General features: G+C 35.8%; 1 protein-coding gene across 7 annotated transcripts in view; it reads right to left on the reverse strand.

The window, feature by feature from the left end:
• Nucleotides 1-16,173, reverse strand: part of LRBA (LPS responsive beige-like anchor protein) — a 768,738-nt gene that overhangs the window by 40,277 nt on the left and 712,288 nt on the right. For 5 of the 7 annotated variants that reach the window (XR_010586615.2, XM_015450901.3, XM_015450902.3 and 2 more), the window contains 3 exons: nt 15,492-15,684; nt 9,892-9,954; nt 3,365-3,520 (listed from right to left, as the gene is read on the reverse strand). Coding sequence is in view for 5 of the 7 variants with exons in the window: in XM_015450901.3 (XP_015306387.2) it covers nt 3,365-3,520; nt 9,892-9,954; nt 15,492-15,684 (412 nt within the window). In the remaining 2 variants the exon portion in view is untranslated. The remainder of the gene's footprint in view (nt 1-3,364; nt 3,521-9,891; nt 9,955-15,491; nt 15,685-16,173) is intronic. The other 2 variants (XR_012435154.1, XM_005556058.5) reach the window with 1 other exon arrangement.

Below are 16,173 nucleotides of genomic sequence, written 5' to 3' on the forward strand. Positions count from 1 at the left end.
TGACTGGTAACACCTGGATGAGACAACATGGTATGATCACAAAGTGTGCTATATTTAAAATTAAAAGAGCTAGGTCCAAGGCCCACTTCTGTCACTATTAGCTATATAAATTTCAACAAGTTACATAATCTCTCTAAACCTTAGTTTTACCATCTGAAAAATGGGGATAAGACACCTGTCTACTTCACAGGATTATTGTGAGACTGAAACAGTGGTATGTGAAAGAATTTTATAAATTCTATAAAATTGTGTGAATATAGGATTTTAATTATTAGTATTATATGAAAGTGAAGTTAGCTTTACTTTACAAATATTAATATTGTCTTTAAAAAACAATAATACAGAATGTCAACAAACTAAAAACACTCAAATGTCAAAACCAAAGATTGACATGGTTTATGATTCCATTTATATGACATTCTGAAAAAGGCACAACTAAAGATGAGGAATAGATTAGTTGTTGCCAGGAGGTTGAGGGTGGGGTAAAAAGCTGACTTCTAGTAGGTGGCATAGGGTATTTGGGGGTACTCTGCACCTTGATTGTGGTGGTGGCGAATTACTCTATGGTTTTCACTGTAAACCAAAAAGAGTGGTTTACAGTTCTGTTAGTTGTATTTTACAGTGTAAAATTCATTTTCATGTTTAAAAATTTATTTTAATCACTTAAAAAATATGTGGAAAAACAATATGAAGTCCAAAAGAATATTTGAGAAAATCTCCAGGAGTTTAAGACCACCCTGGACAACAGAGTGAGACCCCTGTCTCTATAAAAATTAAAAAAAGAAAAAAAAAATAGCATTTTCTTTTTTTTGTGCCTGTGGTCCCACCTACTTGGGAGGCCGACGCAGGAGGATCACCTGAGCCCAGGAGTTTGAGGCTGCAGTGAGCCGTAACTGTGCCACTGTACTCCAACTGTTGCTTACACTGTCTCCAACTGTGTCTTTAAGCAGTAAACAAAGACATGTCCAAGACACCAAGAGGAGTGTTTAGGTTCAATGGTAATCCACCCCATAGACTTAAACATCTAGTAAAAGCCCAAATAATCAGAAAGGCCTGAATGGTGATGTTTTCTTTCCTATACCTACAGAATAAAGATGGAAACTATAAGAAAACCACATCATCAATTCCATATAACAAACAATAAAGATAAAAAAGATGTTCAAGAACAACCTCCTTGAATAACCAAAAATTAAGTGCTCTATAAACTATATGAAAGCAGGAGTATGGACTCAAACATTTTATAAAGATTATTAACAAGACTGAAAGATGATTTACCATAAAGCACTCAAATAACTAGAAGTTTTAATTTAAAAGATTTTTCAATTCCTACAGCATTAAATAAAGATATATGTAAGCCTTTGTTTCAGTTGAAATATCTAATTTCACAGTATACAGTCATGAACTTTATAACAGCTTTTTGGTCAACGATGGACCACATATATGATGGTGGTCCCATGATATTATAATGAAGCTGAAAAATTCCTGTCACTTAGTGACATCAGAGCTGTGGTAACATTGTAGTGCAACGCATCACTAACGTTTGTAGTGATGCTGGTATAAAAGGACTTATTGCACTGCCATATAAAGATACAGCACATTAATAAATAACTGTTACTGGTTTATGTACTTATTATCCAATACTTTTTATTGTTAAAGTATCCTCTTTCTACATATAAAAAGTTGACTCTAAAATAGGCACAGGCAAACCCTTCAGGAGGTATTCCAAAAGGCACTGTTATCATAGGAGATGAAAGCTCCACGCATGTTCTTGCCCCTGAAGACCTTCCAGTGGGACAAGAATGTGGAGGTGGAAGACAGTGATATTGATGATCCTGACCCTATGGAGGCCTAGCCTAATTTATATGTTTTTGTCTTAGTTTTCTAAAAATTTTTTAAAATAGCAAAAAAGCGATACAATAAGGATATATAGAAAATATTTTTGTACAGCTGTACAATGTGTTTTAAGCTATGTGTTATTACAAGAGTTGAAAAGTTTAAAATCATTAAAAAGTTTATAAAGTAAAAAAGTTTCGGTAAGGCAATTATTACTAAAGAAAAAATTCTAAAAACAAATTTAGTGTAGTCTAAGTGTACAGAGTTTTATAAAGTCTACAGTAGTGTACAGTCATGTCCTAGGCCTTCACATGCACTCACCGCTCACTCACTGACACCCTGCGCAACTTCCAGTCCTGCAAGCTCCATTCATGGGAAGTGCCCTACATGGGTATGCCAGTTTTTATCTTTTATTACTATTATTTTTTACTTGCGGAAGACAATGGAATGGTTTTTATCTCTTATACCATATTTTTACCGTACCTTTTCCATTTTTAGATGTGTTTAAACACACAGATACTTACCATTGTGTTACAGTTGCCTACAGTACCCCGTATAGTAGTATGCTGTACAGATTTGCAGCCTAGGAGCAATAGGTGACCCCACATAGCCTAGGTGTATTTTGGGATAGCCCGTCTAGTTTTTGTAAGTATACTCTATGATGTTGCACAATGATAAAATCCTCTAACAATGCGTTTATCGGAATGTATGCCTGTTGTTAAGAAACACGACTGTGTATCAATTAGCTCTAATGAATTACTATCTCATTTTCATTATTTTAAATATTAAACTATATATTTACTATAACTTTATTTCATCCTCTAACAATTTCTAAAATATTTTAAGGGACACCATTAAATTTCTCAATGTTTCTCAATTTCTTATATGCAAACATTTATAAACATTTACTCAGCCACATCTCCTATCGTAACACTGAGCTCAGCTTGGTTTGTCCCTTAGGGAGATGCATGTAAATGAATACATAGACTTAAAATTTTTATCTTTTAACAAGAGCTCCTGTCACACATAAAATCAATAGTCAGCTACTTTTCTTCATGACGGTGTAGATTTCAGCAAGATTCTATCCAGAATTGGGTGGAGGCAAGATATCTACTGCCAAGAGTTAGACTTAATGAGTCTTTCAAGTAAGAAAAAGAAAATCCTTTAAATAATACAAAAGTGAGAAAATACACTTCCATGTATGTGCACTTGCCATAAGATTATGCATATACTCATGCATGGTATTTACATACCAGGATTTGCCTTCAAAATGAATCATTTATTCTGTAAGCATGAACTTGGGTCACAAACCTACTATAAAAAACTGTCTCTTACAAACAGGCTGAAGCAAATTTAATAGTGGACTACATATAGTAGATTATTATTTGAAGAGGGAAAATAATGCCCTCTTTTCCTTATTTTGTAAATTTTAGGATTTTGTAATTTTTGGAAGGAAGCAGATGAGAATGCATCCTAAGCCTCTCAATGCTACTTATAATAAACTTTAGTTCATTGATAAAATGAAAATTACCTGTGTCTGTAGAATAGACTCTGAAACTCTTATCCCAGAAGCCACAGACGAGAATATAGCGGTTGTCTGAAGTGATGACAAAGCACTGGGAATGCACTTGAATACTTTGGTCTAAAAGGTCAGTGATTTGCCTCCTGTGCATTCCTGTATTGCTGGCTGTAAGAATAGGGAGGAAAAACAACTATTAAACCTACATGGGCAAAGAAATCCTATAGTGAGGGAGAAGAGGAGACACATTCCCAGTTAAGAGTACTTGATCCTTAATTTTAAGTATAATAATTGAAAAACCAAGTAGGAAAACATATCCAATTGCTGGAAAAATGTGGGTAGCTAAATTCAATATCTCAGTTAAAAAGTTTTGCTTAGAGGAAAGAGAGAATAACATACAACAATTTAAAAATAGAACACAATTCACAGAACATGCTTTCTAGCTCTTGGGCAGAACCAAAGTAGATTACAATCTCCAGATTGCATCACAGTTAGGTTTGTGTTCCTGACAATCTCATTACATTTATTGTCATGAGAATGGTTCATGTTGTGACAATCTATTACTTTTAACATTTTGTCACAAGGAAGAGATATTAGGATTTAAATGTCATATATTTGAAATATTGTAGCATCTTGTACTACTTTGGCTTTAACGGGTCTTTAATTTGACTAGATGGGAACTCCCATTTCCCCTGTTTACAACTGCACTTGCATGTAAGGAAAGGGTAGAATGACTGTTTATTAAAGATTCCTGTAATTGAAAAAGTCAAAGCACAGCAGACTGCCACTTTCTTACTCCTTATTTAAGCAATAAAACAAGACAGCCTTGGCAGTGTGTTTTCAAAGTGCTACAGAGCACCTGAGATGGGGTTTGTCACAAAGAAAAAGGTCAGACATAGAGCAACACCGAGCACATGGGAAGAGTAATAATCGTCCAGAAATATACCATCGAGTGTGCCATTATCAGAAACGGAATCTTCACTGAGATGCCTTTTTTGGCATTGAGGCCAACCAAATAGAAAGCTTTGTTTCTAGTGATCTAAGGGTTATTTTACCATCATCTCTCCAGTACAAATAAGGATTCTTATGCTGCTAAAGAAATTTGATTGTACCAGAAATCAAAACAAACAAACTTCTGCATCTGATTATTAAGCTTTTCACCATAATTTTCATTTTTTTGAAAAATCATAGAAAAATATTTATATTCTATTCATTGTATGTAATAACTATGTTAATGTGGGTAGTTTAATAGAAAGCTCAGAAAGTAAAACAGAAGAAAAAAAAAGTGTTCAAAATACTCTCCAGTGCTGTGCTGAGAACCACTGGGGACACAGAGGACTGATGGATCTGCTGCCCTCATGGCACACACAAAATGGCACACATGTACACATACATGTGCAACACTGCAGAAATTCTGCTAATGTCTGTGGACACAACCATTTAAGATTATTGGATAACTGTTTGATAATGGAGGCTTCATATGCTTTTGGAGGATTAATGGGCTAGAAAGCGACAGCAGTAGTAAAAAGGGCAGAATCCTAGTTGGGAATCATTGTTTCCCTCTCCTAACAAAGGGAAGTTGCTGGCAGATGACAAAAGCTTTTATAGATATCAGTGTTATTGTAGAGAGACAGTGTCCACCAACTGCAATCAGGTATCCCATTGCAATGAAGTTTTGTGACACAATTTTTTTTTTTTTTAATTCCAAGAAATCTAGCAATGAAAACAAGGTATGTGGTACTTTCTGCACTGGTTACTGCAGTACTTTATTCCACATGAGAGCTGTAAACATGTTTATTCTTGTCAGTATTTATATGACTTTTGTTCTTATGATAGAAACTTTTGCTGAACTTTCTTGGGGGATTGGGGTGATCTCTTGGGAGGACCTCAACAGATTTGGGCACGTACATAATTTTGAATTGAGTGACTACAAAGTACCCATGGGCAAAGGCTGATGCCCCCTCAGCACACACATGAACTATTTTCTAAGCAAGTGCTTACTTGTAATTTAACATTGCCAAGTCCCCCATCCAGCTAAGGTATATTTATCTAGATAAGCAGTCTTCAAACTAGGATATGCATACCCCTGGAGGTATAACACTTCCTAAGGGATACACAGGTTCAGAAGTTAAAACCAGTAAGTTTCTAATTCCTCAACTTTAATATATTCTACTGCTTGAAATTGATTTGCCTGAGAACTCTCCTGTGAGTTTTCCTTTCTTACCTCTTCTTTCTCATGCCCTTCTTCTACTAGATAAAATAAAGACATATTTCCCTTCCACACAGAATCTTACTATGTGCTGTACCCCAGAGTTTAATTTCTTGTCCTCAATAAAAGGACAATTCAAAATACTGAGGTGATACTGAAAAGTGAATGTGTAAGTATCAAATCATTCTGCAAGTCAGGTGGTTTCCAATTTACTACTTTCAATAAAATGGAATGAGGATCCAATCGTGCTGCCAATTGGTAGATCATTAAAAATAAGTTTTAAAGATAGACTGTTAAAATTATAGATAATAATAAACCATAAAAATAACTCTTAGTGATAGATCACTATATGAATTGCCACTAACGCAGAAAGAGTTCAAAGATTTGAGTGGTACAGTTGAAACAAAGCTCTTTTCCGTCTATTTTCTTAAGTGAGTAATACTGCTCAGACGTTCCAGTTATAAAAACAAGACAGACAGACTTGATGATGATGAATTTTCAATAAATGTTCATTTTATATAAATAAACATTTATTAAACTTTATAATTATAATACATTAATATTTGTAATAATCACTTGATACAGATAAGTTTAAAAGTTGAGCCTTATGGTCATAAGAAATTTTAAAATTTAAATCGAATACATATGCTTAAGTTTGCAAACACATTTTTATGGCTGAAAAGCAAAATGGGGTAATCAATTTTTTTAAAGTTAACATAAAATTATGTGGGGGAAGTAAAATGAAAACATAAAATTCAAGATAAAAAAGTAACAATGTGAAATTTCCATATGTTAATGGAAATTTCCATATGTTAATGGGTTTTCAATGTATTTTTTAGAAACAGAAAATACTGAGTATCAATTCACTCTGATATTTAGATTATACTGTACATATTAAAATTTTGTTTACTTATAACATTATAAAATCTTGTTTACTGAGTATCAATTCATGTGTCTTTATTGTAGCATGATTTATAATCCATTGGGTATATACCAAGTAATGGGATCACTGGGTCAAATGGTATTTCTAGTTCTAGATCCTTGAGGAATCGCCACACTGTTTTCCACAATGGTTGAACTAGTTTACAGTCCCACCAACAGTGTAAAAGTGTTCCTATTTCTCCACAGCCTCTCCAGCACCTGTTGTTTCCTGACTTTTTAATGATCGCCATTCTAACTGGTGTGAGATGGTATCTCATTGTGGTTTTGATTTGCATTTCTCTGATGGCCAGTGATGATGAGCATTTTTTCATGTGTCTATTGGCTGCATAAATGTCTTCTTTTGAGAAGTGTCTGTTCATATCCTTCACCCACTTTTTGATGGGGTTTTTTCTTGTAAATTTATTTGAGTTCTTTGTAGATTCTGGATATTAGCCCTTTGTCAGATAAGTAGATTGTAAAAATTTTCTCCCATTTTTGTAGGTTGCCTGTTCACGCTGATGTAGTTTCTTTTGCTGTGCAGAAACTCTTTAGTTTAATTAGATCCCATTTGTCAGTTTTGGCTTTTGATGCCATTGCTTTTGGTGTTTTAGACATGGAGTCCTTGCCCATACCTATGTCCTGAATTGTATTGCCTAGGTTTTCTTCTAGGGTTTTATGGTTTTAGGTCTAACATTTCTTGTTTTTGTCAGGTTTGTCAAAGATCAGATGGTTGTAGATGTGTAGTATTATTTCTGAGGCCTCTGTTCTGTTCCATTGGTCTATATCTCTGTTTTGGTACCAGTACCATGCTGTTTTGGTTACTGTAGCCTTATAGTATAGTTCAAAGTCAGGTAGCATGATGCCTCCAGCTTTGTTCTTTTGGCTTAGGATTGTCTTGGCAATGCGGGCTCTTTTTTGGTTTCATATGAACTTTAAAGTAGTTTTTTCCAATTCTGTGAAGAAAGTCATTGGTAGTTTGATGGGGATGGCATTGAATCTATAAATTACCTTGGGCAGTATGGCCATTTTCACGATATTGATTTTTTCCTATCCATGAACATGGAATGTTCTTCCATTTATTTGTGTCCTCTTTTATTTCACTGAGCAGTGGTTTGTAGTTCTCCTTGAAGAGGTCCTTCACATCCCTTGTAAGTTGGATTCCTAGGTATTTTATTCTCTTTGAAGCAATTGTGAATGGGAGTTCACTCATGATTTGGCTCTCTGTTTGTTATTGGTGTATAAGAATGCTTGTGATTTTTGCACATTGATTTTGGAGGATACATGGTGTTAAAGAATTCTTTCAGCAGGTAGAAGTGTAAAGTCTGTTGACTGTTGATCTAGGGCAGGGACAGCAAAACTGGGGCCAAAGGCTGAATCCTGCCCATGACTGGTTTTGTATATGTAGTTTTATTAGAAAAGAGCTATGTTTATTCATTTGTATTTTATTTATGGTGGCTTTTGTGCTATACTGGTAGAGTTAAGAATAGCTTGAGTTTCCCTTATCTAAAACACTTGGGACCGGAAGTGTTTTAGATTTCAGATTTTTTTTTTTCAGATTTTGGAATATTTTCATATATTGAGATATCTTGGGGATGACAGGCAAGTCTAAACACAAAATTAATTTGTGTTTCATATGGACCTGATATATATATATATGAGATGTATATATAATGTATATAGATATACATGAGATATATATATGAGAGAGATATATATGGCCTGAAGGTAATTTTATATAATATTTTAAATAATTTTGTGCCTGACATAAAGGTTGGACTGTGTTTTGAATGTGACCTGTCACGTAAGGTCAGGTGTGGAATTTTCCACTTGTGGTGTCATGTTGGTCTTAAAAAAGTTTCAGAGTTTGGAGTATTTGGGGCTTGGGATTTGTAGATTAGAGGGACTCAACCTAAAATATTTACTCTCTGGCCCTTTACTGAAAAAGTTTACCCATGCTTACCCTAAAGGGTTACAACAATTGCTGAATTCATTTAATTAGACTTGATAGCGTAGGACATTCGTTGTCAAGGTGCAAAGAAAATGATGGGTCTAAAATTCAGAAATAATGCTTTAAATGACTCAGCAAATGGGCTTTATTATTTTCCTGACTTTTAAACTACCCAAGTGAGCATTTTAGTTTTTTTAATATATGGCAAATCATATCTACTCAAAACAAGATTTAAGAACCAGAGTGGTATTTATCCTTCATATAGATAATTACATATTAGATTTCTGTTTGTACTTGGGGAAATGATAAATGAATTGGTTTAGAGCTTAAGGTTATTTTTATTCATCCTGATAGTCTATCTGCTAATGGTAGCCATTTAGCTCTCCATTGAAACAATGGCTTTTAAAGACAAAAATCGTAACTATATATAGGGAACATCTTGGATTATAAAATAATAAACCTGCTCATTCATATGCTTTCTTTAAAAACATTAAAATTCTAACAAATTTATTTGTACCTGGAAAATTTGACAAAATTACAAGCCAAATATCTATGCCAATAGCATTACCCCACAGGTAGGCAAGTAAGTTTTTATTCTAAAGTTATTAAATAACATCTTTAAAATCGAGGCTTAACATTCTTAGTGATGCCACATTTGAAATCCCCACACGTAAGGATGAAAAATACTAAACTAGAGATTTCAACTAATCTACTCAAAAAGCATAACAGCAATTAAATATTCTAAGTCATCTGCTGCAGATGCTCATTTCATCCCAATGGCTCTTTCTGGTCGCCTCCCTATTTTTTTCTCCCCTGAACAAATTTAACCTCCAATGGCAATTTATTGGGCTGTAGGACCCTAGGAAAATGAATACAAATATCTTAACACTACCATTGGCTGGGCAATATATTTCCACTTTGAAACTGCTCTGCAATTGCACATTAATCCCCTCAGACTGAACAGAGGGTCTAGGAAGAAAGGATTGATCTCCTTTAATGATGAAACCCTGGCACTACAGTTTTATTTTTCATAACACAGTGCTGCTAAGAACCCCACTGTTATTATGAAAATTTTCCCAGCAAAGGAGCTCCATCACATTACCGGGGCACCAATTCATCATAACGTGCCTCGCTCCTGCTCATCAACAAGTCTGAGTGATGAAAAGATCCAATATTATCCTGACAGTACTTCATGCGCATTCTCAATCACACATTATTACAGCATCCATATTAATTTTCAGTGACACGCGTCCTAGGCCTGTTCAAATTAGGCAAACCAACGAGGGGGAGTTGATGAAATACCAGCATAGCCACAGCTCATTGCATTCCAATTTGCATGCAAATGGTTTATCAGGAAAATTCCATTCCCAGCAACCAGCAAGTGAAAAACAACTGTAATCTACACTTCAGGGCCACCATACAGAGCTTAATGAATCGCAAAGAGAGAAGGAAGTGACAGACCTATGAGAGGATCGATTTCCACTGGCAGCTGGTATGGCTGGTCTTGTACAGCACCTTGATGAGCTGGAATTCACAAAAGATAAAGAAAAAAGGCATTATTTTTTATATACTAAACTACATAAAAATGCGTAAGTCAAACCTTATGTAGAATTGTTTCCAACCTCTAAATCTTTCATGCAGTTTTGTGAAATTTAAAGAACAAAAATCCAGGTGCTTTTGTGGCTAGCTTATTAAACATTTATTTTAGATTAGTGCCGCTCTGAACATGTGCCATCAGCAGTGGCTCCAGTCCTAGGCCATAAGCTATAGCAGATGCTTGACTGGCAACCTCTGATGCTGCAACAAAACAAAATTAAGTGGTAAAGCGCACTGAAAACAAAATGTGACAACCATCTGCTGACTGTAGCAAGTACTATTTTTTTTGTTATTTCTTAAAAAGGCAGTTTTGAATGCTGCAGCACAAAGGATCCACAAAAATGTCAATTTATGATGGAGAAAGGGAAAGCTCTAAGTCAGGGAACATTTAGTGTTTCATCCATCACTTAAAATCAATCAATTGAAAGTTTGAATAAAAATAAAGAAAGCTATCCGCAGATAAATGTTTTAGTTAAATGCATTTGGCTGAAATATTTTCTTAAAGATTGGATTGAGGGTTTAAAAAGAAGTTTTATTAATATTTAATATTTCCATGGTTTCAATTTAAAAATACTCTGAGAAGGAGATGAATAACAAAAATCAATCTATCCTAAGAATACTTTGTTCAATTCTCAAAATGGTTTTAAAGATTCAGGCATATTTATTTTATAATTGAAGAGAGGTTTTGCAGGCTGTTTCCCTGTGAAAGGCAGAAGGACTTTCGGTAGAGAGGAAGTATGTTAGGAATCAGAAACTACCTGATGCAACCTTGTGCAAATCATAAACTCTAAAACAGGGTTCAGAATAGATAATCTTTTCAGCTTCATAGTTCTGATAGTTAAATTCTGGGCCCTTTTCCAAACTATTTTCCCCAAACGACTCAGCCATTTGCCCTGCTCAGTATCTACTTTTTATAGACTCACAAGCATTCACATTATTGCTTGGTTGGTATTAGAGCTCTGCTTAATGCCACTGATACCGGTAGGTTAAGGGAGGTCCCCAAACACCAGTGGGACCTCAACCCTGGCTGGTGACCAGGTTCTTGACACTGTGGTGAGAAGAAACTCAAGGACAAGTCAGAAAATAGTGAAAGTATGGAGATTTATTGCAAAGCAAAAAGTACACACTCAAAAGGGGAGTGTGGGTGTTCTCAAAAGACGAAGATGAAGATTCCCGGAAAAAGGTGGCGATTTCTCAGAACTGTGGTGCCATCCGTTTTTACACCAAATATGAGTGCCCTGGAACTGTCATGGCACTGGTGCGTGTGTGATTTGTATGTTAATGAGCATATAATGAGGTCCTGTGTGAAACCTAGATCAAATTCAGCACTATGTCGGGTCCAGACAGTCTCAGCCAGCGTGTCCTGCACCCTGGTTTTTCAGGGTCTTCTCACCTCCTAGCTTCTGCAGCTATTTCAACAGTTTCCTTTTGATAGTCAAGAAACTGCTACCTGGAATTTTCTATTCTCCTGTGATTACCCTGTATTATTCCTGCCTAACCATCAGATTTTAGGAAATCTATCTGTCTTGGAGGTGCTGAAAATAAGTATGGGGTACATTTCAATAAGTTCATTAGATTATTTTAAACTTACTCTGTTATAGTTTCTCCAGTTAGTAAATACCAACTTTTTAAGAATGTTTGGAAGGTCATTAATACTGATAAAATACCTAAGTACAGTATTGGCACTAGAAATTACAGTATGTATAAGAAACCAAAGTAGTTGAAGAAAAGAAACCACAATGACTCTTTAAAAAAAAAACAAACCCAAAAGGTATTTGTCTTTGCTGATTACTGGCTATGCTGGCAAAGAAATCACAGGATACTCACAAGGGAGGACCAGGAAAAATGCACCACAGCCTCTGGTCTACCCAATAGTGCCACTTACTTCCAGCAATACCAGTGTCTATCAAAACTACTACCTTTAGAATTTTTCTCTACTTCTCTGATAATCTGAGATTTTAGAAACATTAAAACCAAACTGTCAGTGAAATGGGTTTAAGGCGGTTTGGTCATTCCTCAAATCCCACTTCTGCCACTGATTGGCTGTATGACTTTGGTCAAGTTATGTAATCTCTATGTTTCAATTTCCTGATCTATAAAATAGGTTAGATGGGTTAGATTGAACCATATGAAATTGCCAATACCTGACTGTTTTGACCTACTAAAAAATGCAATTTCATATGGTTTCAACCTAAGTACAGAACCTACATCTTCAGGTTGTTAAGGAGATTGAGTTAATATACATACAATGATTAAAACACTACTTGAAGAGGCATGAAAGTTTATCTCCTCTAGCCATGTTTGCCAGTGAGGACACTGAGCCCAGGGAGCTCGCCTTATTCTGCATCAAATATGCCCAGTCAGTGGCAGAGTTTGAGCCCTGCTTTTCTCACTCAGATTTTATGACCACCTCTCCCCTCTTTCATTAGAGCAGGAAAGTTGGGACCTGGATTCAGCACTGTTCTTTTTGGCCACCAGTTAGAATTTTTTTTTTTTAAGAAGAAGGAAAATCTTAGAAACTAGAAAATGCTCTATAAACATTTGCTGGTGTTGTCCTCTTTTTTGGAGGTTTTCAAGGTCCTCTGAATGAGAAGGGAGGTTAAAGATTATTTTCTAAATCAGACACTACTCAAAGAACTGAGGGGAACCAGCTGTCTAATGAATGAGCTATGGAAATCACAGATCCTCAGAAAAGAAACAGAACCTAAAATTAAAAAAAATATATATATATATTTATATAGTAATATGAATTTGATATTTACCAAAGAAAAACCGTCAGGGATTTTTGATGTTTGTTTTAAATCAAGGCATAGTGACAGGTAAAGGTAGCAAGAGATAGAATGAAAGGTTAGATTTATGTAAACATACCTAAAATGAAGCACAGACTTAATATAATAAATGCTTAATATTCTTAGTTGTAGGTGCAGCTCAAATTGGAGATCACATTCTGGAAAGATAACTGCCTGTGGTGTATTCCCATATGTTATCATTTTTTGTATTTTTCTGTTGAAGAGTTGCTGTGTCATATTGTAAAGGCAGTATGTATGGAAAGAGTGAAGACAAACATCTCTAACGACACAGTTACAGACACAATGAAAGCTCACTGAGCAGAAATATAGGCAAGATTCTGCAGAACCTTGCAATGCCCCTAGCTATCTTACAGAAAGGTGAGCTAGGGCTGGGGGAACAGCTGGATGCATCCTAAGTGGTACTCCAGCAGTGGGACTCTACCCCTAAATCACTTTACATATTTATTTATAGAAAAATTGGAAGTGAGGAAGGTAATACCTGACCACTAGGTATTAAGGGAAGCAAGCTTGTTAGTGAGGGACACCAGCTTGCTGGAAAGGCGGAAGCCAGAAGCTTAGTCATCAGTGCTTAGGGTCTTAAATGCTTAGGGTTATCAGTGCTAAAACTTGAAATCAGCTGGAAACCAAGAAGCCCTGTGGTTGAGCCAGCTCAGTTGCCATTGAGTCAGCTCTTCCTAGGCTAAAGTAAAGATGGGGGCAGAGTATAGTCAGGGCTTTCCAGCAGTTGAAAGGTTTGCCCCTCCTCACATGTGATGTCACTCTGTTTAAACTGAAGAAGCTCTCAGGGCTGCCACAAACAGCCACCCAGTATAAGCACCATCAGTGGTGGCCCTGAAGTCACACATGCTGGTGCAAACCTCTAAGGGTAACTGCACAGAGTAGGTAAATCCTCTAGTGTATTTGACAGAACATATCACCAGCACATTTTTCTTCTAAAAAGAGTGTTTAGAGAAACCAAAAAATCATGTTTCTTAAATAAATTATAATATTTAGTCCCAAAGTATGTTATTTTCATAAATATTTACTTCTGTAAGAGAAGTTCACTTAAAGAAAAAAGAATAAAAGGACATAATAATAGAGACATTAAATATCTGCCTCCATTTTTACTGTCTCTACCTTTTCTGAAATCTATTTTGTAGGCAAATATTGGCATTTATTTTCATTGTTTCATTTTCAATATACCCAGGAAAATGGCTATATTTAATCAATTCTAATACCAACTATGGATTCTTTGTGGTAGGTATACCTTATTGAGCTTAGTCAATGTACCAAGTTTTTGTTTGAATGTCAATTCTGTTCCCTTGTGAAAGGTGCTGCATTCAATTTGGCACGAGGTCCTTGTTCAAGAACTTGTATTTTTGCAACCATTTCAGGTATTCTAACGAGCAGTGCTTTATGCACACTTTAAGAGATTTAATGACAATTTCATGAACTATTAAAATGTATCTTAAATTTGCCTACCTAAAACAACGGCTTGGGGAAAAAGTCTATAATCTCCAGAACTTTAAAAGATTTTCCTTCTTAAAAAAAAAAATTCTAACTGGTGGCCAAAAAGAACAGTGCTAAATCCAGGTCCCAACTTTCCTGCTCTAAGGAGAGAGAATGCATTACAGAGGAGTGGTCATAAAATCTGAGTGAGAAAACCAGGGCTCAAACTCTGCCACCGACTGGGCATATTTGATGCAGAATAAGGCGAGCTCCCTGGGCTCAGTGTCCTCACTGGCAAACATGGCTGGAGTAGATAAACTTTCATGCCTCTTTAAATCTGTACTGTTTATGATTCTAATGGCTATTTCAGTTGAGCATGACTGTGTTGAGCATTTAATGGAAGAACATAAGGTACTTACAGATACGCAGTATTTTGGCTATGTAATTTAAGTGTTCTTTTTGCTTGTTTGTTTGTTTTCTATTATCCTCAACAAATACTAGCAATACTACTATGCCAAGCACAAAAAGATACAGTTTCTGGCACATAATAGACAATCGTAAGTGTTTACTGTGGCTGGACATAGTGGCTCACGCCTGTAATCCCAACACTTTAAGAGGCTGAGGCAGGAGGACTGCTTGAGGCCAGGAGTTCAAGACCAGCCTGAGCAACAGAGCAAGCCCATCTCTATCAAAAGTTAAAAAAAATTAGCCAGGCATGGAGCTACATGCCTGTAGTCCTAGCTAATCAGGAGGCTGAGGCAGGAGGATCGCTTGTGCCCAGGAGTTCAAGGCTACAGTGAGCTATGATCACACCACTGCACTACAGCCTGAGTGACAGAGCATGGCCTTGTCTCTAAAAACAAAAATTTGTAAACACCCAAGTGTTTATTGAGTAAAATGAATCAATAAAAAAGAGAAACATTTGATAAATGAATATATACTGTTTATGGACACAATATAGAATATCATTATATTAAAATATTAGAAACAATATTTATCTCCAAGGATAAAGATAAAACCACCAGAAGCTAAAAAATAGTTTATGTTTTTAACATTTGTATTATATGCCTCACATGGGCTTTTTTAAGGCTTTCAAACTATTAAACAATTTGATTCAGACTAATGCTTGAAAATTAAAAGCTTAAATGTTGAGATATGATATATTTAAGTGGGTATCATACAATGTTCAGCAGTTACCATGCCTTATAATGGTATTTCTTTACTTACCAGGAAGGTTGTGCCATTTGTTCACGGCAAATAACCTGTTAGCAGTAACTGTGATCACAGCAGGAGTTGCCAAACCAGGCTGGGTGTTGGCTGCCACGTGAGTAACAGGGGAGTTGGAGGGAAACTTGAGGACCATGATAACATCCTGCTGGGCTTTGTCTGTGAACATCAATGGACTCTGCAGGAGGAGATACTGTTGAGTGGGCATGACAAGACCCAAATATACAAGAAGGAAAAGACAAAGAAAGACAAGAAAGAGAGGGGGTACAGGAAAAGAAGAGGAAGACCATATTAACACGAGTTGTAAGTGGAAGCACAGTGAGCAGAAAGGCTTGTAGAAATAGCAGTCATGATCTGACTGTTATTCATGTATGTCATTAGTTGGAATTTTGGGGGATTGAAGCAGAATACATTAACAGAAACACTTTAAAATTTATAAATTTTATGAGCTCCCTTTCCCTCCCCACTGCCATGAAAAACTAAAAGAATGATTTGATTTAGATTCTACATAGGCAAAGTGCTGGGGATTGCATTAAAGCATTCTGGTTGCTATCATGTGTCACATAATGATCTTTTAGCACTAAAAAAACAGTAAGAATGGACAATAGGCATAAAAGCAAGCCAAGGTAGTTTCCAAAGATCATCAAAAGTTGTGTTGAGTTAGCAGGAAGATTTTGACAAC

This window comes from Macaca fascicularis, chromosome 5 (assembly GCF_037993035.2).
Source record: "Macaca fascicularis isolate 582-1 chromosome 5, T2T-MFA8v1.1".
In the NCBI taxonomy this organism is placed as follows: domain Eukaryota; kingdom Metazoa; phylum Chordata; class Mammalia; order Primates; family Cercopithecidae; genus Macaca; species Macaca fascicularis.